The following is a 23,388-nucleotide window of genomic DNA, read 5'->3' as shown; positions in this document are numbered from 1 at the left end:
CTGTGGAGTACTGCCGCGTGGCATCTCTCTCCCTGGTCGGAGAACCCTTAGGCTCTTGTAGCAAATACAGAATTCGCTACACAATACAGAAACACCCACTAGCATCTTCATTTGGGGCTGTATTAGAAGCAGCTTCCTATAGAAGCCAGACTTAATTTTTATGTGCTAACATAGCTGGCTTTTAAAATTTTACTCCCAAATCTTCCCCTACTGCAATGTATTATCAAAGAATACAATTTCTTAATGTTGGCTGTGGTTTTTATTAAAATGCCATTTTAAAGACAGTCTAGTAGAGCTGCTCTGCATTAGGTTGCCCTCAAGTCAGTTGGGGCATTAGCCATCCCTGGAATGGTTCTAAACCTGAGTATTTTAGAGACAAGGTCTCATTCTGTTGCCCAAGCTGGAGCGCAGTGGCATGACCATAGCTCACTGCAGCCTTGAATTCCTGGGCTCAAGCAACTTCCTGCCTCAGCCTCCCAAGTGCTGGGATTACTGGCATGAGCCATCATGCTCAGCCTCAATTTTTTCTTTTATTTCAGCCTGAATTTTTAAAATGAACACTGTAGGTGAGTCTGACACGTATCCTCTCCAAACTTCTAGAGAAAGAACAGAGGCAGCAAATTCAAAGTATTATAGAAATTCCATGAGAGCGCTGAAGGAAGAACCAAACCATCCCTCCATTTACATTGAAAAGAAAGCCATGCGCTTTCAATCTGACACCTCCACACATTCAGTCTCAACACAGAAAATAGTCAATAAATACATGTTTATTGATTAAACTGAATTATAAAAAACAAAACAAAACAAAAGTTTCCTTCTACTACTAAGCCATGCAGGCAGAGTCCACAAAGACAACTTCCTGGCCAAAACCCAGCTGATCCACTGTTAAGATCTTAAAAAAAATTACCCATCAAGAAAGTCAATCGTGTGCAGAGGACAGGAACCCCAGCTCTGCTAAGGCTGTGGCTGCTGCAGAGACTACCAGATTAGGATTAGGTTGTTGTAGATAAAAGTGACCAAATCATAGTTCTTGAACTTTCTCAAAGGCAAACGCTGACTTCAAAGTCCACAGTCTGTCAATAAAATGGCATCAGGCAAAAAGCTGGGGAAGAGAAGCCCAGATGGATCCTTGGTTGTTTTCAGATGTCAGGGATTCACAAAGCTGGCCAAGCTGCTTCTGGAAGGGACTTTTCCAGTTCACTATATTATAGTGTGCTGGGGGGGCGGGCGGGGAGACGGGAGCGAAAAACAAAAAAAGCAGGGTGGGGTGGGAGAAATGGGTGGTAACAAATGTCACACCTGCACCACCAGGCCCATTACATCTTGAGCATCCCCCAGTCTGTGAAAGCCTATTAAACAGGGTCACCTAGAAAAAAAACAAGTTTATAAATCCATTTCCCCTCATTTTATTAAATGTTCCACTTATGTACATTTTAAAGACGAACCATTTACAAGCTTGTGCAGGTTGCCTCCTTGGCTCACAGGAGGGGAACAATGCTGAAAGCCTCAGGATAAACAGAACACTTGTTTTTTTGCTCCTTTTTCTCTGTATGGTACAGTACATTTTGGTTTATAACCATGAGTACATACAATAAAAAAAATCCCTCATGCAAACTGTAGAAAAAATTTTCTTTCCTTGATGCTGGCAGTGAAAAATAAAATTGATGTCATTTTCTTGGTGCACACCCGTGTGCAGCTTCTTCCTGTTAGATTCTTCTCTAAGCATTAAGAGAAATCGGGGAAAGCCACAGAGTACACTGGATTTCAACAAGTGGTCTTGTCTTTTCAAAGTCCAACACAACTTCTTGAACGATTAGCTCCTGGTTGTAGGACCAGTGATCCCTTAGATAGGCATGCTCCCCATTTGACAGGATGAAGTACAATAAAGCAGGGACTGCCCCTGGGGGCTTGCAGGATGAACACTCAAACTGGGAATGGCTTCCACCCTAAAACTGTTACATCACCCTCAGTACCTCTTGCTTGTTAATCAACACCTGTATGATCCTTTGTCCAGAGTGATGGATGGTGTGAGAATGGGGAAAGGGGCTAAGGATCACAAGTGCAAAAAATATTGTTTATGTCATGTTTTGAAGGGAAGGTGGTGAGGAAAAGACAAATCTAGTCATTCTGGATAATTAAATGTGGTTTCATGCATTTTTAAAGCCACAATTTTCTATCTAGGGTTGCTGTAGAAACCAACATCTCTGGAGAGGGAAGGAAAGAAAAGGAGAGAGTTCAGTGGGATTTTTTTTTCCATTTTCATTTTTATATAAAAGTGTTAAGACCACAATGAAAAAAGTTTTTTATCCATATATATAATAAACCAGTTTGTGAGCTACATAATTTGTCTTTCCCATCTTCAGAAATGTTCTCACATTGACAATGATTAGATAGCATCATGCCCAAAGACATTGGCCACACAGTAAAACAAACAAACAACCCAGAAGTACTATGATACAATTGAGGTAAAGGGAAACAAAAAAATTGAACATTCGCCCACAAATAATTTTTTTTCTTTTTCTTAATTTTGTCAGAAAAATACCAAACACAGTGATTTAAATTTAAAAAAAAAGTCACAAAAACCTGTTTTTAGCAGAAATAAATGACCAATGGGCCAGCTCCTTGGCTCAGATGTGATCACTATTGGTTTTCCTAATTAACAAATCCACAGGGAAGTGTAAGTCAACATCAGGGGCAAGTGGTGGTGTAAAATTATAAAATATAAACCAAATACCCCACCTGGTATGCCCCCTTTCCCCAAAACCCCTTTACCCTCCCTCACACGTTCCCACCCCTACTCCATACCCCATCATGACCCAACACTCAAATCTCCATCAGATCTAGGTCAGCTTCTTCAAAGCCATAGAAAGATTCGGTCTCACTTTCACCCTCAAAGAGCTGGTGAAGGCTTTCAGGCTCAATTGTCTCTTCAGGAGATGATCTGGGTCGTGGAGTGGAAGACTCAGAATGTTCCCCACTCAGCTTCAGCTGCTCCTCTAGGGAGGCAATTAACTCCTCCTGCATGTCAGCATTTCTTGTAGGTGAGTTAATGTTGCCATCGGGGCCAGGAAGAACACTAGCCACCAGGAAGGAGCGCTGAACTAGCTCTGGACAGTCCCCAATGACACCTAGCACTTCACCCAGCCAGACAAGCACCAGCTGAAGCAGGACATCAGAATCACATGCAGTATCTGCCATTTCCCGGGCCTGCTCCTTCCACTTTTTATGCAGGAAGTTCTTGACAGTTCTTTTGATGCATACATCTAATGGCTGGATTTTGGAGCTACAGCCTGCTGGGACCACTGCAGGCAAAGTGCTAGAGGCACTAAGCATAGCCAGCACCTCTTCTGACAAGTGAGCGCGATGACAGTCCATCACAAGCATGCCTTTGCTGCGCTGGCAAGCTGTGTGCTTCTGCCACACTCGAGTTGACCATAGCTCCATGATCTCATCATCACTGTAACCACTCTCCTTTGCCTCTAGCAAAATGGAGTCTGGCATATTAGCAGGCTGATCCATCTGCCCTCTGTAGAAAACCAGGGTGGGCAGGACAGTGCCATCTGCCAGAATGGCCAGGACTACATCACACCAAGGTTCCCCTGTGCCCACTGTCTGCAGGGCATTCTCCTTTCGGTCGTCACTGCTCAGCACCTCTGTATCCAAGAACAAGGAGATCTCATCGATAGCCACAATCATAGACAAGGGTAAGTCCTGGTTGTGAATCTGCCGTTGCACAAATTCAATGAAGAGTCCTGCATTCTCTGCCACGTCCTTAGGTAGGGTGTGGGCCACAGCCCGCCGGGCATGGGGAGTCAGGTGGTGCCGCAGCATGAAACGCACAGCCCACTCATAGGAGATCTTAAACCCCCCTTCCAAAGAACGTCCTATCTTGGTGGCCTTCTGGAACAAGGTCTCCTCATTTACAGGTAGCTGTTGTTCTCGCTGAGTTAGCACCCACTCAGCCAGTTTCTCTTCTGCCTCAAAGCTCAGATATTTGCCCTCTAGATTCTCCCCCTGGGAGGCCTGGAAACGTCGAAGCCAACGCCGAATACGTCGCTGGGGATTTCGGAAGTGTTCAGCTGCCTGTTCTGTATTGCAGCATAGAGCAAACAGTACTACTCGAAGCTTCTTCACAGACAACTGCTCCTTTTTGCCAACTCCACCACTACCACCACCGCCTGATGCTGGCTCAGGTTCCTGGGTGACTGGGCTCCCTCCGTCCTGATCATCAACATTCAGACATTCGGCTCCTTCTGTAGCTAAGGGTGGAAGGGCTGAAGGCTGTGAGTGAGTCGGGGTTGGTGGTGGGGTCGCAGTTGAGGCTGGCGATGGGAGTGCTGGGGCCAAGGGAGTTGGTGGCTCTTCAGGCTCGGCTGGGGCAGCCCCCACAGACTTCACAGCGGCAGCTTTGTTAGTGGGGAAGGAAGGAGGCGGGTGCATATTCTTCACGTTCCGGTCATGCACGCGGTCACGAGTCTGGCCATGCCTAAATGGGTGAGGAGCAAAGAGAAGAGGATAAATCTCAGTTCAACCAGGGAACTGAAATAATAATATGACACACACTGCAAACCAGAAATTGTGAGGTGAGAGTTTTTGTTACCTTGAGTGAGCTATCCAAGTGAGTCCTACGGAAAATGAAACAATAAAAAAAGTTAGCTCAGTGAAGAAATAAGCTCTCCAAAGACAGTGCCCTGGGATTTCAACCTACTACATACAAATGTGCCGTTCACAGTGACCAACCTTCCCAGTCTTACGTAAACTTCAGGTTGGAAGGTTTCTAATTTGGTATAGCGCATCTCAAGAGTGAATGGGTGAGGCCAGACAGGCATGCTCCTGATGCATACAGTACGCCTCATATCTTTTTTTCCTCCTCTTGCTCAGCTAATCCCATCCCTCCTACATACCCCGTGGCAGGATGCTGCTGGATCTGTGAGAGGGGTTGAATACCAAATGCTTGGCCATAGCATCGCCCACAGAGGTAACAAAGGTACACGAAGTACAGGCCAGCTTGATTCCACTGAAAGAGAGAATCGAGAATATGTAAGACAAATACAGCAGTGACACTTGAGACTATTGAGCTTTGAGGCTTAAGAAAAGGAATGCCCTCCCAAATTTCTCTTTTTTCTAAAATTAACTCACATAACCACCTTCCCAAATAATGAAAAGAATTTAATGTAAAAACCTGAAACATTTTTAAAAAAGGAAAGAAAACAAAACAACAAAAAACCTGAAAAATTAAGATGCTTCCAGTAAGTTTTTTTCTTACCTCACAGAATTTTTAAACAAAGCCAAATACTTGGGGCTTTTCCGTGGAACATGATTGCTGAGAAAGACAAAGAAGTGGTATGAGTTATAGAGTTCTGCTGGCTAAGCTAGAGATCAGCAGCCAGTGACAATGGCCCCAACAAAAGAGATCTTCTTCAGTGCATCCGAATCTCAACCTAAGCCAGTTTTCCTGTCACTGCGCTTCTTAAACTTCAATGTGCACACGCGTCACCTGAGGATCTATTAAAATTCACATCCTGATTCAGTAGGCTTAGGGTGGGGCTGAGAGTCAGCATTTCTAACACTGCTGGTCCTTGAGTAGCAAGGTCCTATGAAATGAGAGCACAGACCATCAAAACCAAAAAATAAAGCCTCTCACTCTGCTAGAAGAGAAGAACGAATAGTTCCAAGAGTTGAAGGAAGAAACAGTAGGAACAGGGAAGAAAATGAAATGAGTGCTCAAGAACCTGGCCAGGGCCGGGCACGGTGGCTCCTCCAGCACTTTGGGAGACCAAGGCGGGTAGATCACCTGAGCTCAGGGGTTTGAGACCAACCTGGCCAATATGGTGAAACCCCGTCTCTACTAAAAATGCAAAAAAAAATTAGCCAGGTGTGGTGGTGCACACCTGTAATCCCAGCTACTAGGGAGGCTGAGACAGGAGAATCACTTGAACCCAGGAGGCAGAAGTTGCAGTGAGCCAAGATTGCACCAATTGCACCACTGCACTCCAGCCTGGGGAGCAAGCAAGATCCTGTCTCCAAAAAAAAAAAAAAAAAAAAAAAAAAAGAATCTGAACTCTCAAGTTGAAACATTGGTTCAAACAACTTACTTGATCATGTGGTTGGCATAAGCTCGAGAGCAGCAGGTGCTATAGCGACACAGAGAGCAGTGCACGTAAGTAGGGAAATGATTAGGGAAGTCTGGAATCTCGAAGCTGCACTCCAGGCATGTCTGCCGGCCCATGACACTCCTGTAGGGAAGAAAAGGAGAACTCTCATTACTGCCTCAGGGGTCCCCAAAATGTAGGATTTTCAGACAAGAAATTGTGCTAAAAAGCTACCAGATCGCATTGTGTATCAGGAATAATCCTGCCCACCCAGCCCCACCCGCCCAGCACTTAGAAGAAGGCGCTGACATTTTCCTGACAGCTCTCTTCTGGATGCTGCGCTGGACAGGGGGATAAAGGAAGACAGGCAGAGGGTCCGTTGAGGAGGCCAGTGGTGCTGCCTCCTGCAAGGCGCTGGGAGGTGTATCATTAGAGGATACAGGAACAGTTCTTGGCTGCCCTCGGGAAGCCCGGATTGTCACCTGAGAGTCAAGGGAAGGAACAATGAGACATCACCCACACTAAATTTCAGAATACTGAAAAATCTCTATTCCTCCCTCCCTGAGCCTATAAAAGACAATGGCAAACTCTTTACCTTGGTGCCTGGTTTCAAGCCCTCCAGCTGCTTGGGTTTACGGAAGGTTTTATGGTGTTGAAGCTTGTGTTCAATTTTGTCCTTGGCAAAGAGAAACTGCAGCCGGCATTTGTTGCAGTGATAAACATTTCTCTTCTGAAGTGGGAGAGGGGAGGTAAAAAGAGACAAAATCCCTTAAAGGTTCCTAATACATCTCCGAGAAGTAAGCAGATCAATGCCAACCATATCATTCTTCCCCCCTTTCTGTTAATAATTTAAGAGAGTAAGAAATAAATATACAACATGACCACAAAACCTACCATCATTGAGAATCACCACCTCCCATGATCCCAAAGAAAGATGGATTCTAGGCCAGGATGACTAAATTCTCAAATCATCCTTTCCTGACTTATTTTAGCAATTTGAATGGGTGATGTAACCTCTATTTGTATAATATCTTTACACTGCTGACAATTAGACATTCTCCTGGACATTCTTCTTTTTTTAAAGAAAGATAATGTACACAGTAAATAAAAGTCAAACTTTTTTTCTGTACTCTTCCAAGTTTGCCTTCAACTCCGACAATCAGTCCCTTTCTACAGAAACAACTTATTACCAGTTTCCTGAGCATGCTTTCACGGGCAGTCTATACATATAACTATATCACAAATACATTCATATCCAATCATTACCTGCCTCGCCATCCCCCATCCCCACTTTTTTTTTGAAGACAGGGTCTCTCTCTGTTGCTCAGGCTGGAGTGCAGTGGCATGCTCACAGCTCACTGCAGCCTCAACCTCACAGCCTCCCAAGTAGCTGGGACTACAGCACGTGCCAGCACGCCCAGCTACTTTTTGTATTTTTTGTAGAGATGAGGTGTCACCATGTTGCCCAGGCTGGTCTTCAACTCCTGGGCTCAAGTGATCTACCTGTTTTGGCCTCCCAAAGTGCTGGGATTACAGGCGTGAGCCACTGTGCCTGGCCCCCACTTTTTTCCCTTTACATTTGGTAGAGATGTTGTCTCACCATGTTGCCCAGGCTGGACTCCGTACCTCTTGGGCTGAACTGATCCTCCTACCTCAGGCCCTCTTCTTTCTCTCCTTTTAACACAAACGACAACACTTGTCTATACTTTGCTGCTTTCCCACTTATACATCAGTATATACACATATGCCTCCTGGTGAGACCATTTTGAGGATTCAGTCTGCCTAGTATTCAAGTCCTTCAAAAATAAGACCTATGTCTAGGATTTTCTTTAGTGGTGTTAACAAAGCTCTGCAAATTTCGGCAGAGAGGCAACTTCCATGCCCCTATTTGGAAACACATTTGTGGTAGACAATCAGTAGTCACTACTGTGCAAAGGAGACTATGAGCATAATGGGGTGCGTGCGTATGTGTGTGACTATTAAGCACACATGCACCCATCTTGCTCTCCATTTTGAATCCTCTTATATACCTCTCATTCTCCTCTAGTGGCTCTCTTCTTGCAGTATTTTAAAACAAAGTCATACCTTTTCATCTCATTAAAAAAATACAAGCAACAGAAAAAAATTTTTTCGAGACAGTCTCACTCTGTCACCCAGGCTGAAGTGCAGTAGCACAGCGCAATCTCAGCTCACTGCAACCTCTCCCTCCCGGGTTCAAGCAATTCTCCTGCCTCAGCCTTCTGAGTAGCTGGATTCTGAGTAGCCCGCCACTATGCGGGCTATATTTTTAGCAGAGACAGGGTTTCACCATGTTGGCCAGGCTGGTCTCAAACTCCTGACCTCACGATTTGCCCACTTCAGCCTCCCAAAGTGCTGGGATTACAGGTGTGAGCCACCACGCCCGGCCTCAAAAAATTCTCTGCCACTTCTTCCTCTGGATTTTCCACCCTGGGTCCTCCGTTTTTGTTGTTGTTGAGACAGTTTCACTCTTTTGCCCAGGCTGGAGTGCTGTGGTGCAATCTCGGCTCACTGTAGCCTCCACCTTCTGGTTTCAAACAATTCTCCTACCTCAACCTCCTGAGTAGCTAGGATTACAGGTGCCCGCCACCACACCCAGCTAATTTTTGTTGTTTTTAGTAGAGATGGGGTTTCACCATGTTGGGCAGACTGGTCTCAATAAACTCCTGACCCCATGATCAACCTGCCTCAGCCCCGCAAAGTGCTGGGATTACGCTTCCCAACCCCTTTTTTTTGAGGTGGAGTTTCACTCTTGTTGCCCAGGTTGGAGTGCAGTGGCGCGATCTCGGCTCACTGCAACCTCCGCCTCCTGGGTTCAAGTGATTCTCCTGCCTCAGCCTCCTGAGTAGCTGGGATTACAGGCATGTGTACCATGCCCAGCTAATTTTGTATTTTTTGTAGAGACGGGGTTTCATCATGTTAGTCAGGCTGGTCTCAAACTCCTGTCCTCAGGTGACACGCCCGCCTTGGCCTCCCAAAGTGCTGAGAGGATGGGCATAAGCCATAATGCCCAGCCTTATACTCCCTTTTTATAAGTAAACTTCTTTAAATATATCATCATTTCTTTACCTCTCATTGATTTGTTCTGTTGAAATCTGACTTCCACCCTACCAACCAATAAAATGGCTCTCATCAATGTTGCTAAATTAAAGGCCTGTTTCTAAGTCTCTATCTTGTTTGACACCTTCCTGTGACATATGACATTTTGATCACACCCTTTTCTTTAAAACACTTTCTTCTCCCCAGTTTCCTTAATGTCAAGTGTCTTCTGGTTTTCCCCCTAGTACTATGGTGCTTGCTTTATAGATAAGAATAAGAGACTTCAAATATCCTAAGCCTTCTCTTATTTTCAACAGGGTTGGAGGGCCCATGGCATTTAAGTTTAAAATCTACAGGATTTATATAACGCTGATTCCTAAATATGTTTTCTACAACCCAGAGTTCTCTCCTGGACTTCAGATCTATTATCTAACAGCTACACTTCACATCCTACTGCTAACTCACAATACCCAAACTCATGATCCCCTCACTCACAAATATACTTTCTCTATTTTTTCTAGCTCAGCAAACAGTTCCCTCATTCACCCAATTGCCCAAGACCGAATCTTAGGCACTGTTCTTAACTATTCCATTGCTACCTTGACCTAATCCATCTCTACATCATAAATATCACAGTTTGAATACCTCTAAACTTTACCCTCTTTTTCTTCATTTCAAAAGCCAATAGCCACTACCATATCTCACTTAAACTACTGAAAAAAGTCTTCTAGTTAGTTTCCCTGACTGTAGTCTTCATCTCCTTTAATCCACTCTCCACAGTGCAGGCAGTATAAAATCTTAACTAAAAGTAAATCCAAACACATCACTCCAGGGCTTAAAACCCCTTTAATGGCTTCCCAATGGCTTCTTTTCATGGCTAAAAGGTCCTTTATGGCCTGTCCCTGCCTAACTTCCAACCCCTCTGTCTCTTATACCTAGTATCCTGCACCTCTCTCAATTTCCTGAACCTCCATAATCTTGCTTTGTGCCTTGGGCACACTGTTCTCCGTCTTATTTCATCTGGCTCATTCTTCTTCATCCCTCAGGTATTGAACAACACTGCTTTCTGGAAGCCTTACTAGGCACCCAGAATAGCTATGTGATTTTCTATACAGGTAGTGCTCGACTTATGACCATAGTCGGGCCCACGGAACTGTCGTAACACGATTTGGTCGTAAGTTGAGTAGGCTATATGTACAGTTGAAATGGTGCACAAGGAGATGGTAGTGCTGCCAGAAGCTGGTCCACACTGTCGTACGCCTAGCTGGGCAACGTTTGCGCTGCCAGACGCGGAGCAGTCGTGGCTAGCGATTGTGGTCGTAAAGTCGAAGAGTCGTAAGTTGCATAGGTTGTAAGTCGATCAATACCTGTAGCCTATACTTCCCCTAACCTAGTACTCTTTATGCCTCATTGTTTGCCTTGTTTACCACTAAATCTCTGGCATCTAGACCACTACATGGCACATAAGTGAGTTCAATAAATTTTTGCAAACATATGCATATTATCTCTGCCCAAATTATTTGCCTAGCTCAGCCCTGGCCCCAGCATCCATGTTTAAAAAAAAAAAAATAAACAGAATACGGGAATTGCTTGGTGCCTAGTACCTGGTGCCTCATGTAATGCTGTTGGAATGCATTGCCATTTTTGAAGACCTTCAGGCAATAAGGGCAGAGCAGATGCCGGGTATCCTCATGAATCATCCGAAAATGAACATCTACCTCAGAGTAGAGTGAGGAGCGGTATTGACACACCTGAGTCACATAAGAGGGAAAATAAGGCTAAGAATGAATGAACAACTGAGAAGCCTTAAAAAAAAAAAAAAAAGGAACAAAAATTTTTAAATAAAAAAAGCGTTTTCCCAATTGCATAGAGATCAAATTATTTTTCTGACTTTGTAATGCTGGGCTATGTTTGTGATAGATTTGGCTACTACTTTAAAAATAGGAAGAGACAGGAATGTCTGAGAACAAACCATGTTCTGTAACTAAGAAAAATAAAGGCTTTTCTATCAATTTCCAAAGAGCACGTTCAGGAGACAGCCACTCCCTTAGAATATGCACGTTCTCCGGCTAGTCTACTTGTGGACCTGTTCTTTTATGTCCTCCTCCTGCATGGAAACCCTGAAGGCAAACTGTGTTTACTATTTCTTCAGTACCTACTCAGAGTTCCTAAGCTAAGTGTATGTATTAGGCATTCAGCAATGTTCAGTAGTGGATTCTTTGTGTTCTGCCTGAGAGCAAAACTGCTAAAACTCCCTGGAGAAAAAGGCAATACCTGGCAAACATAAGGCATCTCTCCAGGCTTATGAGTATCCTTCATATGCTGGAGAAATAGTGGCTCACTTTCAAACGCCCACTCACAGATCTTGCACTTGGCTGTAAGAAGAAAAGTAATCAATAAATCCACTTGAAAATAAGATTAAAGTCCTGCTGACTCACAATCTTTACTTTCTCTGACTCCTTTATTTTCATTTTTAACAGTCAGTAAAATCACAGGTCCCTTCTATTCTTTCTTTAAATGGCTCCACTTTAACATTTGTGTTGCTGATAACTTTATGTAGCTCAGACTTCTTTCCAAAGGTTCCTTCTAGATCTTATCTACAAGACATTTTAAATTGGTTATTCTATCATCAATTCTAATGCAATTCAGCATCCTCTTGGCTTACCACTGTTTCCCTTTTTTCTTTCCCCATTTCTTCTTGAGCTCAAAATTTAGGCACTGTCTTGGACTCCAAACCCTGTATTCTGCCACCGTTATTTCAAACTGCATGTAGGAACTGCCACTTTTCTATTCTTACAAGCAAAAACTTGGTAGTAGCCCATATGACTTCCTGCTGCTAATCAGCTGGCCTCTAATACCTCCTACTCTCTTTGAAATGGTCCATTTTGTCAAGCTTATGAGATAAAATTTTATGACACAAATTAACAAAAACTTTTGTCAAGCTTATGAGACAATTTTTGGTAATTTCATGTTGGCCCAGCTGGTCTCGAACTCCTGACCTTGGGTGATCTACCTGTCTCGGCCTCCCAAAGCGCTGGTATTGCAGGTGTGAGCCACCGTGCCCAGCCCTTTTATTTTTTTTTTAAAGAGACAGAATCTTGCTCTGTTGCCCAGGCTGGAGCATGATCATAGCTCACAGCAGCCTCCTGAGTAGCTAGGACTACAGTGGCACACTGCCCAACTAATTAAATTTTTTCGTAGGGACAGGGTCCTGCCATGTTGCCTTGGCTGGTCTGAAACTCCTGGCCTCAAGCAATCTTTTCGTCAATTCACTTCAGCCCTCTCAAAGTGCTACAACTAGAGGTGTGAGCCAGCGCACTGGCCAATTTTTGTTAAGAATTTTAATTGCTACTTATTTTGGTAATTACACAGTATGGCAAAAAGAGATATTATTTACATTTTTCTCACTTTAATGGAATTAAAGATAGGAAAACTGGCAGCTTAAAGCTTTGGGCATTTGTTGGGACAATGTCTAACCTCCCCCCACCCCTAGGTCCCTGCACCCCAGCCAAAGAACTATAAATAAGGTTGAAATAATTTTTCTTTTAACTACCCAGAACCCTGGGTTTTCATTTTTGAGACAGGGTCTCGTTCTGTCTCCCAGGCTAGAGTGCAGTGGCTTAATCATGGCCCACTGCAACTTTGACCTCGCAGGCTCAAGGGATCCTCCCACCTCAGCTCCCAAACTGCCAGAATTATAAGCATGAGCCACTGTGCCTGGCCAAGTAATTCTTTAAAGCAAAACAAACAAAAGCCAGGGGTTCTTAATCTGGGGATCTAAGGAACAGGCCTCAAGGAACCCTGGTGTTCTCTGAAATTATTTGTAAAAGAGTAAAATGTGTATTTTTCTAGGAAGAAGATTCACACATTTCATGTTTATTCTCAAAGGGGTCTGCAACTCCATTTAGAAACACTGTCTAGGTGTACATTAGGTGCTATGAGGACACAGATAAGTAAGAAATTCTGCCAAAAGGAATGAGGAAAAGCTGTAATAAGATATAAAAGCTGAATTGTCAACGAAGAATGGGGTTCAGCCAGCCAGAGAGAGGACCAAGAGAAAAGCAGGAGGCAGGGTGACTAGGTACGAAAGTTAACCACATGTTCGGGCAACAGTTAACTAGCAACAGGACAGTATTATCTCCTTTCTACCCACCTCCTCCCCCATTTGTTTCTCTCTTTTAATTCTTTTTTCTTTCTTAGAACCCCTTTAAGCTACCTTTTGTCCAGGCCTTTCTTAGTCGTTTTCCCTGGGTAATCTCATTCAATCTCAAAGGCTTTTCTCCTATAACCTATTTATCAGCTCTATTTTCACAGCTGTCATGCAACATTAATAAAAATACTTATTAAGCAATGTCTAACATACAAGCATGATGTTAAGATTTACATGTGTTATTTCCAGAAAACTAGTGAGGTAGGAACTGAAATATAAGGGGATTTAAGAGATCTCTAGTGACCTCTGACACATCAGTTTTATGGGGTAAGGAGCTAATACAGAAAAAGACTCAAGAGGGAGAATGAATTGATTCTCCATAGGGGCTTTCCTAACACTGTCCCTCTGAGCACCATCACCCTCATTCCCTCCTTAACACCTAACACAATCCTCTACGGTGAGAAAATAGGCACAAACAACTACAGCTTCTGCTGGATGTTTTCCAAACTATGGAAGGACAGATCTCTTACACCGTCCTAAGGCTCATCCAACCTCATCATTCCATGTATTCCAAGATGTTGTCAATTCATTCTCCCTCTCTTGAATCTTCCCCATCCCCGACAGGCTCCAACTTCTAAACATGGTTAAGCCCCCTAAAGCATCCTTTTCTCAATCCTATTTCTTCCTCAGCATATTCTTTCTCATTTCCACTAACAGAAGATTTTTTGAAAGATTAGAATAACCTACATCTGTTACTTTTAATTGGCTGCTCAGGAGGGGGTAATGATACCAGGAGAAAAAATGTTAGAATATTTGAAGAAATGAAGCTTCAGATAGCCACTATGGAAAACAGCAATAAGAACTAATAGTTTTATCCATTTTCTAGTCCCAAATCTCTCTGAGACTAGTAAAAGCTATGCAACTTCTCCCTTGAAAAATGCACACACACAGGCAAAGTCTTCATATAATTTCAAGGGGCTCACTGGAAACCTAACCACCAAGCAGGTTAGGATTTCTGTATTAGACATAAATACTAAGACTATTAATCAGGGCCGGACGCAGTGGCTCATGCCTGTAATCTCAGCACTTTGGGAGGCTGAGGTGGGTAGATCACCTTAAGTCAGGAGTTCGAGACCAGCCTGGCCAACATGGTGAAACTCTGTCTCTACTAAAAATACAAAAATTTTAGCCAGGTGTGGTGGTGCACGCCTGTAATTCCAGCTACTCGGGAGGATGAGGCAGAATTGCTTGAACCCGGGAGGTGGAGACTGCAGTGAGCTGAGATCGTGTCATTGCACTCCAGATTGGGCAACAAGAGCAAAACTCCATCTCAAAAAAAAAACAAAAAAAAAAAGAAAAAGACTATGAATGACAGGTATGTGCCTATGAATCGGACAGGTGTGTGCCACAGCTCACACCTGTAATCTCAGCACTTTGGGAAGCTGAGGTGAGTGGATCACTTCAAGGCCAAGAGTTTGAAACCAGCCTGGCCAACATGGAGAAACCCCGTCCCTACTAAAAATACAAAAATTAGTCAGGTGCGATGCCACATGCCTGTATTCCCAGCTACTTGGAAGGCTGAGGCAGGAGAATTGTTTGAACCCAGAAGGTGCAGGCTGCAGTGACCTGTGATCGTGCCACTGCATTGGAAGGCTGAGGCAGGAGAATTGTTTGAAACCAGCAGGTGGAGGCTGCACTGAGCAGTGATCCTGCCACTGCATTCCAGCCTAGGTGACAGAGTGAGACTCTGTCTCAAAAAAAAAAAAAAAAAAGAAAAAAATTAAGACTATGAATCAGCATCAGGCAAACTTATGAAAAGAACCCCAGAGTTAGACAAGCTCCTTTAAGTCACTCACTGCTCTTAAATTTAAGTGTGAATAAAAATGTAATGCTGGCCGGGTGCAGTGGCTCATGCCTGTAATCCCAGTACTTTAGGAGGCCTAGGTGGGTGAATCACCTGAGGTCGGGAGTTTGAGACCAGACCAGCCTGACCAACATGGAGAAACCAAAAATACAAAATTAACTGGGTGTGGTGGCGCATGCCTGTAATCCCAGCTACTCGGGAGGCTGAGGCAGGAGAATCAAACCTGGGAAGGGGAGGTTTTGGTGAGCTAAGATGGCGCCATTGCACCCCAGCCTGGAAAACAAGAGTGACTCCGTCTCAAGACAAAAAAAAAAAAAGGTAATGCTATTTTTTGAGATAGGGTCTTAATCTGTCCCCTAGGCTAGAGAGCAGTGGTGTGATCATACCTCACTGCAGGCTCAACTTGCTGGGCTCAAACGATCCTCCCACCTCAGCGTCTGCGTAGCTGGGGCTATAGCCACATGCCCTTACACCTGGCTAATTTAAAACAACAAAAACAACAAAAAAGAGATAGAGATGTGGGTTTCACTATGTTCCCCAGGCCTCAAACTCCCAGGCTCAAGCAATCCTTATGTCCTGGCCTCCCAAAGTGCTACGATTAGAGGCATGAGCCACCATGCCTGGCCTGTCATGTTATTAAGATGATACTGTTATCACAAATATTGTGGGGACAATTCAGAAAATTTTTAAATAATATTAGGTATTGGATGATATTAAGGATTTCTGATTAATTGTTAGATCTTTTTTTTTTTTCTGAGATGAAGTTTCACTCTTGTTGCACTCAAGCTAGAATGCAATGGCGCTACCTCGAATCGCTGCAACCTCTGCCTCCTGGGTTAAAGTGATTCTCCTGCCTCAGCCTCCCAAGTAGCTGGGATTACAGGCATGCACCACCACGCCCGGCTAATTTTTTGTATTTTTAGTAGAAACAAGGTTTCACCATGTTAGCCAGGCTGGTCTCAAGCTCCTAACCTCAGGTGATCTGCCCACCTTGGCCTCCTAAAGTGCTAGGATTGCAGATGTGAGCCATCATGCCTAGCCTGTTACATGTTAACAAAGGTACTGTGGCCATAAAAAAAAAAAAAAAAAGGCCTTATTTTTAGAGATACGTATTAAGGCATTTAGGGGAAAAATATATGAGGTCTACAATTAATAAACAATTCAGAAAATAAAAGAAAAAAAATCCCCCAAAATATTAGCATTTAAAAATAAGCGACTTTTTGAAAAGGTATCTACACTCCCATGTTTATTGCTGCACTATTCACAATAGGCAAAATATGGAATCAATCTAAGTGCCCAGCAACAGATAAATGGATAAAGATGTGATATATATATCAAATGGAATATTACAGCCATAAAAAGAATGAAATTCTGTCATGCAGCAACATGGTTAGAACTGGAGGTCATTAGGTTAAGTGAAGCAAGCCAAACACAAAAAGACAAACATCACAGGTTCCTACTCATATGTGGGAGCTAAAAAAAAGTGGATCTCAGGAAGACAGAGTAGAATGGTGGTTACCAGAGGCTGGCAAGAGTAGGGGAGGTGGAAGTTGAAGAGAAGCTGATCAACAGGTACAAATACGTGGTTTGAAAGAAGAAATAAGACCTAGTGCTAGATACATCAGTAGGGTGACTACAGTTTACAATAACCTGTTGTACATTTCAAAATAGCTAGAAGAGAATAATTTGAATGTTTCTAGCATAAAGAAAAAACACATTTAAAAGTGATGGATATTCCAAGTATATTGATTTAATTCAAATTATATGAATGTATTAGATTTTCACATGCATCCCTAAACCATGCACAGCTATTATGCATCCATTCTTTTTTTAAAAAAGCTACTTTCGGGCTGGGAACAGTGGCTCACGCCTGTAATCCCAGCACTTTGGGAAGCCAAGGCAGGCGGATCACGAGGTCTGGAGTTCGAGACCAGCCTGGCCAACACTGTGAAACCCCATCTCTACTAAAAAAACAAAAAAATTAGCAGGACGTGGTGGTGGGCGCCTGTAATCCCAGCTGCTCAGGAGGCTGGGGCAGGAGAATCGTTTGAAATGGGAAGGCGGAGGATGTAGTGATCTGAGATCATACCACCGCCCTCCAGCCTGGGTGAAAGAGTGAAACTCCATCTCAAAAAAAAAAAAAAGTTACGTTCGGCTGGGCATGCTGGCTCATGCCTATAAATCCCAGCACTTTGAGAGGCTGATGCAGGTGTATTATTTAAGGCCAGGAGTTTGAGACCAGCCTGGCCAACATGGTCTCTACTAAAAGTACAAAAAAAAATTAACTGGGAATGGTGATACATACCTGTAATCCCAGAAACTCAGGAGACTGAGGCACAAGAATTGCTTGACAACAGGAGGTGGAGGTAGCAGTGAGCCGAGATTTCACCACTGCACTCCAGCCTGGGTGACAGAGCAACTGTCTCAAAAAAAAAAAAAAAAAAAAAAAAAAAAAAATAGGCCAGGTGTGGTGGCTCATGCCTGTAATTCCAGCACTTTGGGAGGTCGAGGTAGGTGGACTGCTTGAGCTCAGTAATTTGAGACCAGCCTGGGCAGCATGGCAAAACCCTCTCTCTACAACTCCCACCTACTCCCCACAAAAAACCCAAAAATTAGCTGGGCATGGTGGCACGTGCTTTTAGTCCCAGCTATTCAGGAGGCTGAGCTGGGAGGATGATCTTAGCCTGGGAAGTGGAGGTTGCAGTGAGCCAAGACTGTGCCACTGCACTCTAGCTTGGCTAACAGAGTGAGACCCTGTATCAAAAACCAACCAACCAAACAAACAAAAGACCTACTTTCATGCAGGACCTGTCATGGGTGCAAAAAAGGAAGTCACAAAAGCATGCAAGAATAAAACTGATACATACTAAGGAAAGGTGATTTTGGTAAGTATAAAATTTCATCATTAAGAGACTCAAAAATTAAAAGGAAAACCAGAAAAAAAAGATCAATGAGGGTCTACATTGCCTGTTTCTTTTCCAAAAGGAAAACCTTATCTTCCCTCTGTGGAATTTTGTTATGTGTACAATTTTGGAATCACAAAACCTACCCACCGTATTATGCATGGAAATGAGTTAGGTGTCCAGGCTGGACAACATAGCAAGACCCTGTCTCTACCCCTCTGAAAAAGGAATAAATTAGCTGGTATGGTGGTATATGCCTACAGTCCCAGCCACTCGGGAGGCTGAGGTGGGAGGACTGGTGGAGCCCAGGAGGTCAAGGCTGCAGCGAGCTATGATTGCACCACTGTACTCCAGCCTGGGTGGCAGAGCAAAACCCTGTTGTCTCAAAAAACTGGTGTTTTCACTGAGAGGTGTGGATGAGTTACTCTGGCTTCACAGAACTGACAGTGAAGAATCTTGAGTTCTATTCTAGACCAAGCTGGCTACCCTAGCACTACATGCAGTCACCATTGATTCTTTTTCTTTTTTGAGACACAGTCTCGCTCTGTCACTCAAGCCGGCGTGCAGTGGTGTGATCATGGCTCACTGTAGCCTTGACCTACTGGGCTCAAGCAATCCTCCCATCTCTACTTCCTGAGTAGCTAGGACCATAGGTGTACGTCGCCACACCCAGCTAATTTTGTTTTTGTAAGAGACGGGGTTTCTCCATGCTGCCCAGGCTGGTCTCAAATGCCTAAGCTGAAGCAATCTGTCTACCTCGGCCTCTCAAAGTGCTGAGATTAGAGGCCTGGGCCCTTGCACTTGGCCTGGTTGATTCCAATACACATTCTACTCCCGAATGATCAGTCCAAAGTTCCACTGTCTACTACGGTGGCACCAGCAACACTATCCAGTGAACACTTAAAATGTGGTAAGCTTAAATCCAACTTAGATTTGTATTTCAAAAAATCTTTTTAATGGAGGAAAAAGAATGACAAATACCTCAATTTTAAATTTTGATTTCATGTTGAAATGATTTTAAATATACTGAATAAATATGCCATTAAAATTAACTTTGCCTGGTTTTTGAAACTTTACAGTAGACTTCCTTTGCCAATGAGAAATGTATGTTCCAAGACCTCAAGTACATATATGAAACCTCAGATGGCACTGAACCCTATACATACCATGTTTTTTCCTATTTATACATATCTATGATAAACTTTGATTTATAAATAAGGCAAAGAGATTAACAATAAAATTATTACATAATTATATATTAATAGGAAAATTATAACATACTGTAATAAAAGTTATGTGAATGTGGTGTCTCTCTCAATAATGTTATTGTACTGCACTCACCTATTTTTGGACTGTGGTTGACTGAGACTAATTGAAACTGAGGATAAGGGAGGCACTACTGCATTTAAAGTGAAAAAATTAAAATTACCCATGAAGCTTGCATATTTCTATTGCCTAGTGTTAGTGTAAGCCATTAATGTCAATCCCATTTCCCTTGCCAATAAATGGTTTAGTAATGCACCTATGACCCAATTATGGTCAATCAAAGAGATATAAAAGGAAAGCAATTCTCACTTATAAGAACACAGATTCAGGAAAGAAAGACAGGAAGATAAGGTCTCTTCTTTCTCTAGACAATTTTTTTTTTTTTTTTTTTTTTTTTTTTGAGACAGAGTTTCGCTCGTTACCCAGGCTGGAGTGCAATGGCGCGATCTCGGCTCACCGCAACCTCCGCCTCCTGGGTTCAGGCGATTCTCCTGCCTCAGCCTCCCTAGTAGCTGGGATTACAGGCACGTGCCACCATGCCCAGCTAATTTTTTTGTATTTTTAGTAGAGACAGGGTTTCACCATGTTGACCAGGACGGTCTCGATCTCTTGACCTCGTGATCCACCCGCCTCGGCCTCCCAAAGTGCTGGGATTACAGGCGTGAGCCACCGCACCCGGCCCCAAAAATGGATACGTTTAATATACTATCTTGTTCTCACATTTTTCTATATTTACCTAATTTTTATCTTTACGACAAAACTGGAAATCCCAGAAAGGACATCAGAAGTATTCTAAATACTAGGCTTAAATCCTTACTATGTCTCTTTAGTAGAGGTATACACTTACAAGCAAATGACTTAATTTCTTTGAGCTTATGTTCAGCCTACATCTTAAAATGTCCAGTATAGAAAACACTCCAACTCACCTTATATTTCATTGAAAGCAATGTCTTAATGATAAAGTACTTCATATTATATTTTATCCTATTTAATTTGAGTTTATGTTCAGCCTACATCTATAGAATGTACAGCGTAGAACACACTCCTGCTCATCTTTCATTGAAAGCAGTATCTTAATCATAAAGTACTTCATAATACTATCTTTTATCCTACATAAAACCTATCAGGGTATTAACTAAGTAGAGGTGCAAATATAGATGAGTGTTCCTTCTATTAAGAGACCCGAGAAATAAATTCATTAAATTTGCTTTTCCATAGTGGTCCTGAATCAAGGCCCCTAATAATTCAGGACCTAACACTGAACTCAATCCATACTTAAACAAAATAAAAGTCAGGCTTGTAAAAAAACAAGGTGAATGAAACAAAGAACTGGCTACAAATATGAAAAGCACTTCCTCTACACTGTTACCCACATGTAAATAAACATAATGGGCTCCCCCGCAGCGCCATTCAATTAGTGAACAGAAGGGTATGTTCCCCTAGACTTTAAGAGTTTCCAAACTTACTAGTAGATTCATAGGGACTATGAACATTTTCCAAGTGGCACTGAAGCTGGAAGGGAGTGGAAAACTGGCGGTAACAGTGCTGGCAGATAGTGTGACCATCTACCTCGCCGTTCTGCTGATCGAGTTCTACATGGTGTTTCATATGGTTCATGAATCTATAATAAAGCACAAAGAAATTACAGAAAACAAAAAATCGGTAGCTTTTTAGAAATGTAATGGTAAAATCACAGAACAAACATTATCTGCTCCCCTCCATTCCCCAAACTTCCTGTTTGGGATATCCTTTTCTGAGCCCAGACAGCTGAGTTCTTGAAACTAAGGGAGTTCTGTGAAAGGAGATGCACTGGTTTCCCTTACTTAATCCAGTTACCTTTTGTTTATTACCACAGTGTCTCCTTCTATAGTCCTAGTTATAGATTGAATGATAACCCCAGCAAGACTGCATAGTAGTTAGGTCCATTCTCCAAAGAGAAAGACTTAAAATATGTAAGAAAATGTAAGTCTTCTCTTGTCCAAGGTAACTTCCAAGGCTCTTCAACACTTACCGAATATTGTTTTTTAGCCTTTTGGTACAATGAGGGCATCGGAAAGATGTGGCGACCTTAGGGAAATTTGTGAGCTGGGCTACTTTGCCACCATCCCGTCCATAGTAGAAGTCATCTACAAGCATAATGAGTTTGGTCTGGACGGCATCACCCACGTTCTCATTTGGCTCTGGTACTTTGGTAGGTGGTGACAGAGCAGGAATAGGTGTAGAAGAGGGTGTGGAAGCAACAGGAGCTGTTTTCTCAGGGGATGGGGGCTTTGCTGCTGATGGGACACTGGGTTCTGAATCCAGGGACTTTCCTTTCTTCTGGTATTCAACCATTTCTGGGCAACAGTACTATAAAGAAAGACATCTGATCATTCTGGTTATCCTGGGGGCTAGAATGTGCTAACTCCTTAACTTCACTACCATTCCTTGTTTATTTATTTATTGTTTATTTATTGAGACAGGGTTTCACCCTGTTAGCCAGGATGGTCTCAATCTCCTGGCCTAGTGATCCACCCGCCTTGGCCTCCCAAAGTGCTGGGATTACAGGCGTGAGCCACCACGCCCAGCCTGCCATTCCTTGTTAACAGTTTGTTTTTAAGTATTCTGACTCAGCTTTCACCCTTCAGTTTTCTACAGTGTTTCCAAGTGTCACTCTTTTTCTAGAGTACAGCCACAGCCACCCAAGCACCATACTCTGTACTTCTCCCTCCTGACTGTCTTAGGTCCCTTAATCAGTATAATTTGGCTCTGAGCTCCCTGGCAAAAAGAAGTTCCAACTTTTATATCTAGACTAATACCAAAACATGAAAATGCTAAAAAAAGAAAATAAGAGCTCCTGATTCATCCAATGACACAATTAACAGAAAACAAACTGAGGCCAAAATGGTTTGAGTTCTTATTATCCATAAACCTGTTTTCCCATGTGATTTCAAAATCTACCATGCTAAGAAAGTAAGATCACCTATGTTCTGATCTATCTGAGGGTCTTTAAATGTATCCCAACTCATTCCGAAGTACACAGCTCTTCTAAAAACAGACCAAGAGAAACAGTAATCCTTTAAAAAGCTTCAGTCATTTTAGAGCCCCGGCTTCACAAGCTTCCAATATTAATGAAGGTAAATGGCAGAAGCCACTTAAGCTGGATCACAGGTGATATCACTTACACACATGTGACCTCTCAAAGCTTCAGTAACACGAAATTGAGCATTACATCGTGGACATATTTTCCGTCCACCATCCTGGAGGTCAAATACTGGTATGGAAGAGGTCACTGAAAGAAGTGAGAAGAATTGAGAAGATTAATACAATGACACTGGAAAAAGATTACTAACCTTTTGGGAAAAGGTCAAATATTCCCTGAGAAGTATATAAAAGGGTAAGCAAGCATGAGATCACTATGGTTTTTTTTTTTTTTTTTTTTTTTTTTTGAGACAGGGTATCTCAGTCTGTCGCCCAGGCTGGAGTGCAGTGGCATGACCACAGCTCACTGCAGCCTTGACCTCCCTGGGCTCAAGATCACTATGTTTGAGGCAGATCCTTTTATTGTTCTAACTCTAGGCCAGGGTTCAGCAAACCACAGCTCACAGATCAAATCCAGCCCAGCTGCCAGTTTGTTTGGCCCATAAGCTAAAAATAATTTTTACATGAGTTTTTTTGTCAAGTAAGATTTTTGTTTTTTTAGTCTTGGAGAATGGAAACTATATCCAATAAAAAACTCCTCTCCATTTTCTCCTTGCCTCTGCCCCTGCCTCTATGAATTTGACTACTCTAGTACTTCAAGTGGAATCACATAGTACTTGTCCTTTTGTGACTAGCCTATTTCACTTTACCATAATGTCTTCAAGGTTAAACCACGTTGTAGCACATGTTGTAGCAGGATTTCCTTCGTTAAGCCTGAATAATATACCATTGCATGTAAATACATTTTATTTATCTCTTTATCAGCTGATGGACCTCTGTGTTGCTTTCACCTTTCAGAGCCATTGTGAATAATGTTGCAATGAATATAGGTATGCTAGTCCCTGCTTTCTTTTCTTTTCTTTCTTTCTTTTTTTT

At 42.8% G+C, this 23,388-nt stretch overlaps 1 protein-coding gene across 9 annotated transcripts in view; it reads right to left on the bottom strand.

The window, feature by feature from the left end:
• Positions 1 to 749: 749 nt before the first annotated feature.
• The window catches only part of POGZ (pogo transposable element derived with ZNF domain), a 60,054-nt gene continuing 37,415 nt past the window's right edge, over positions 750 to 23,388 (bottom strand). For all 9 annotated transcript variants that reach the window (XM_039460153.2, XM_039460157.2, XM_074389794.1 and 6 more), the window contains 12 exons: positions 22,497 to 22,603; positions 21,344 to 21,681; positions 20,799 to 20,953; positions 11,424 to 11,524; positions 10,754 to 10,900; positions 6,688 to 6,822; positions 6,402 to 6,574; positions 6,096 to 6,236; positions 5,267 to 5,323; positions 4,905 to 5,017; positions 4,601 to 4,625; positions 750 to 4,486 (listed from right to left, as the gene is read on the bottom strand). In XM_039460153.2, the coding sequence (XP_039316087.1) occupies positions 2,824 to 4,486; positions 4,601 to 4,625; positions 4,905 to 5,017; positions 5,267 to 5,323; positions 6,096 to 6,236; positions 6,402 to 6,574; positions 6,688 to 6,822; positions 10,754 to 10,900; positions 11,424 to 11,524; positions 20,799 to 20,953; positions 21,344 to 21,681; positions 22,497 to 22,603 (3,155 nt within the window). In that variant the 3' untranslated portion in view covers positions 750 to 2,823. The remainder of the gene's footprint in view (positions 4,487 to 4,600; positions 4,626 to 4,904; positions 5,018 to 5,266; positions 5,324 to 6,095; positions 6,237 to 6,401; positions 6,575 to 6,687; positions 6,823 to 10,753; positions 10,901 to 11,423; positions 11,525 to 20,798; positions 20,954 to 21,343; positions 21,682 to 22,496; positions 22,604 to 23,388) is intronic.

Source organism: Saimiri boliviensis, chromosome 19 (genome assembly GCF_048565385.1).
Source record: "Saimiri boliviensis isolate mSaiBol1 chromosome 19, mSaiBol1.pri, whole genome shotgun sequence".
In the NCBI taxonomy this organism is placed as follows: domain Eukaryota; kingdom Metazoa; phylum Chordata; class Mammalia; order Primates; family Cebidae; genus Saimiri; species Saimiri boliviensis.
This window is presented reverse-complemented; position numbering and strand designations above follow the sequence as displayed.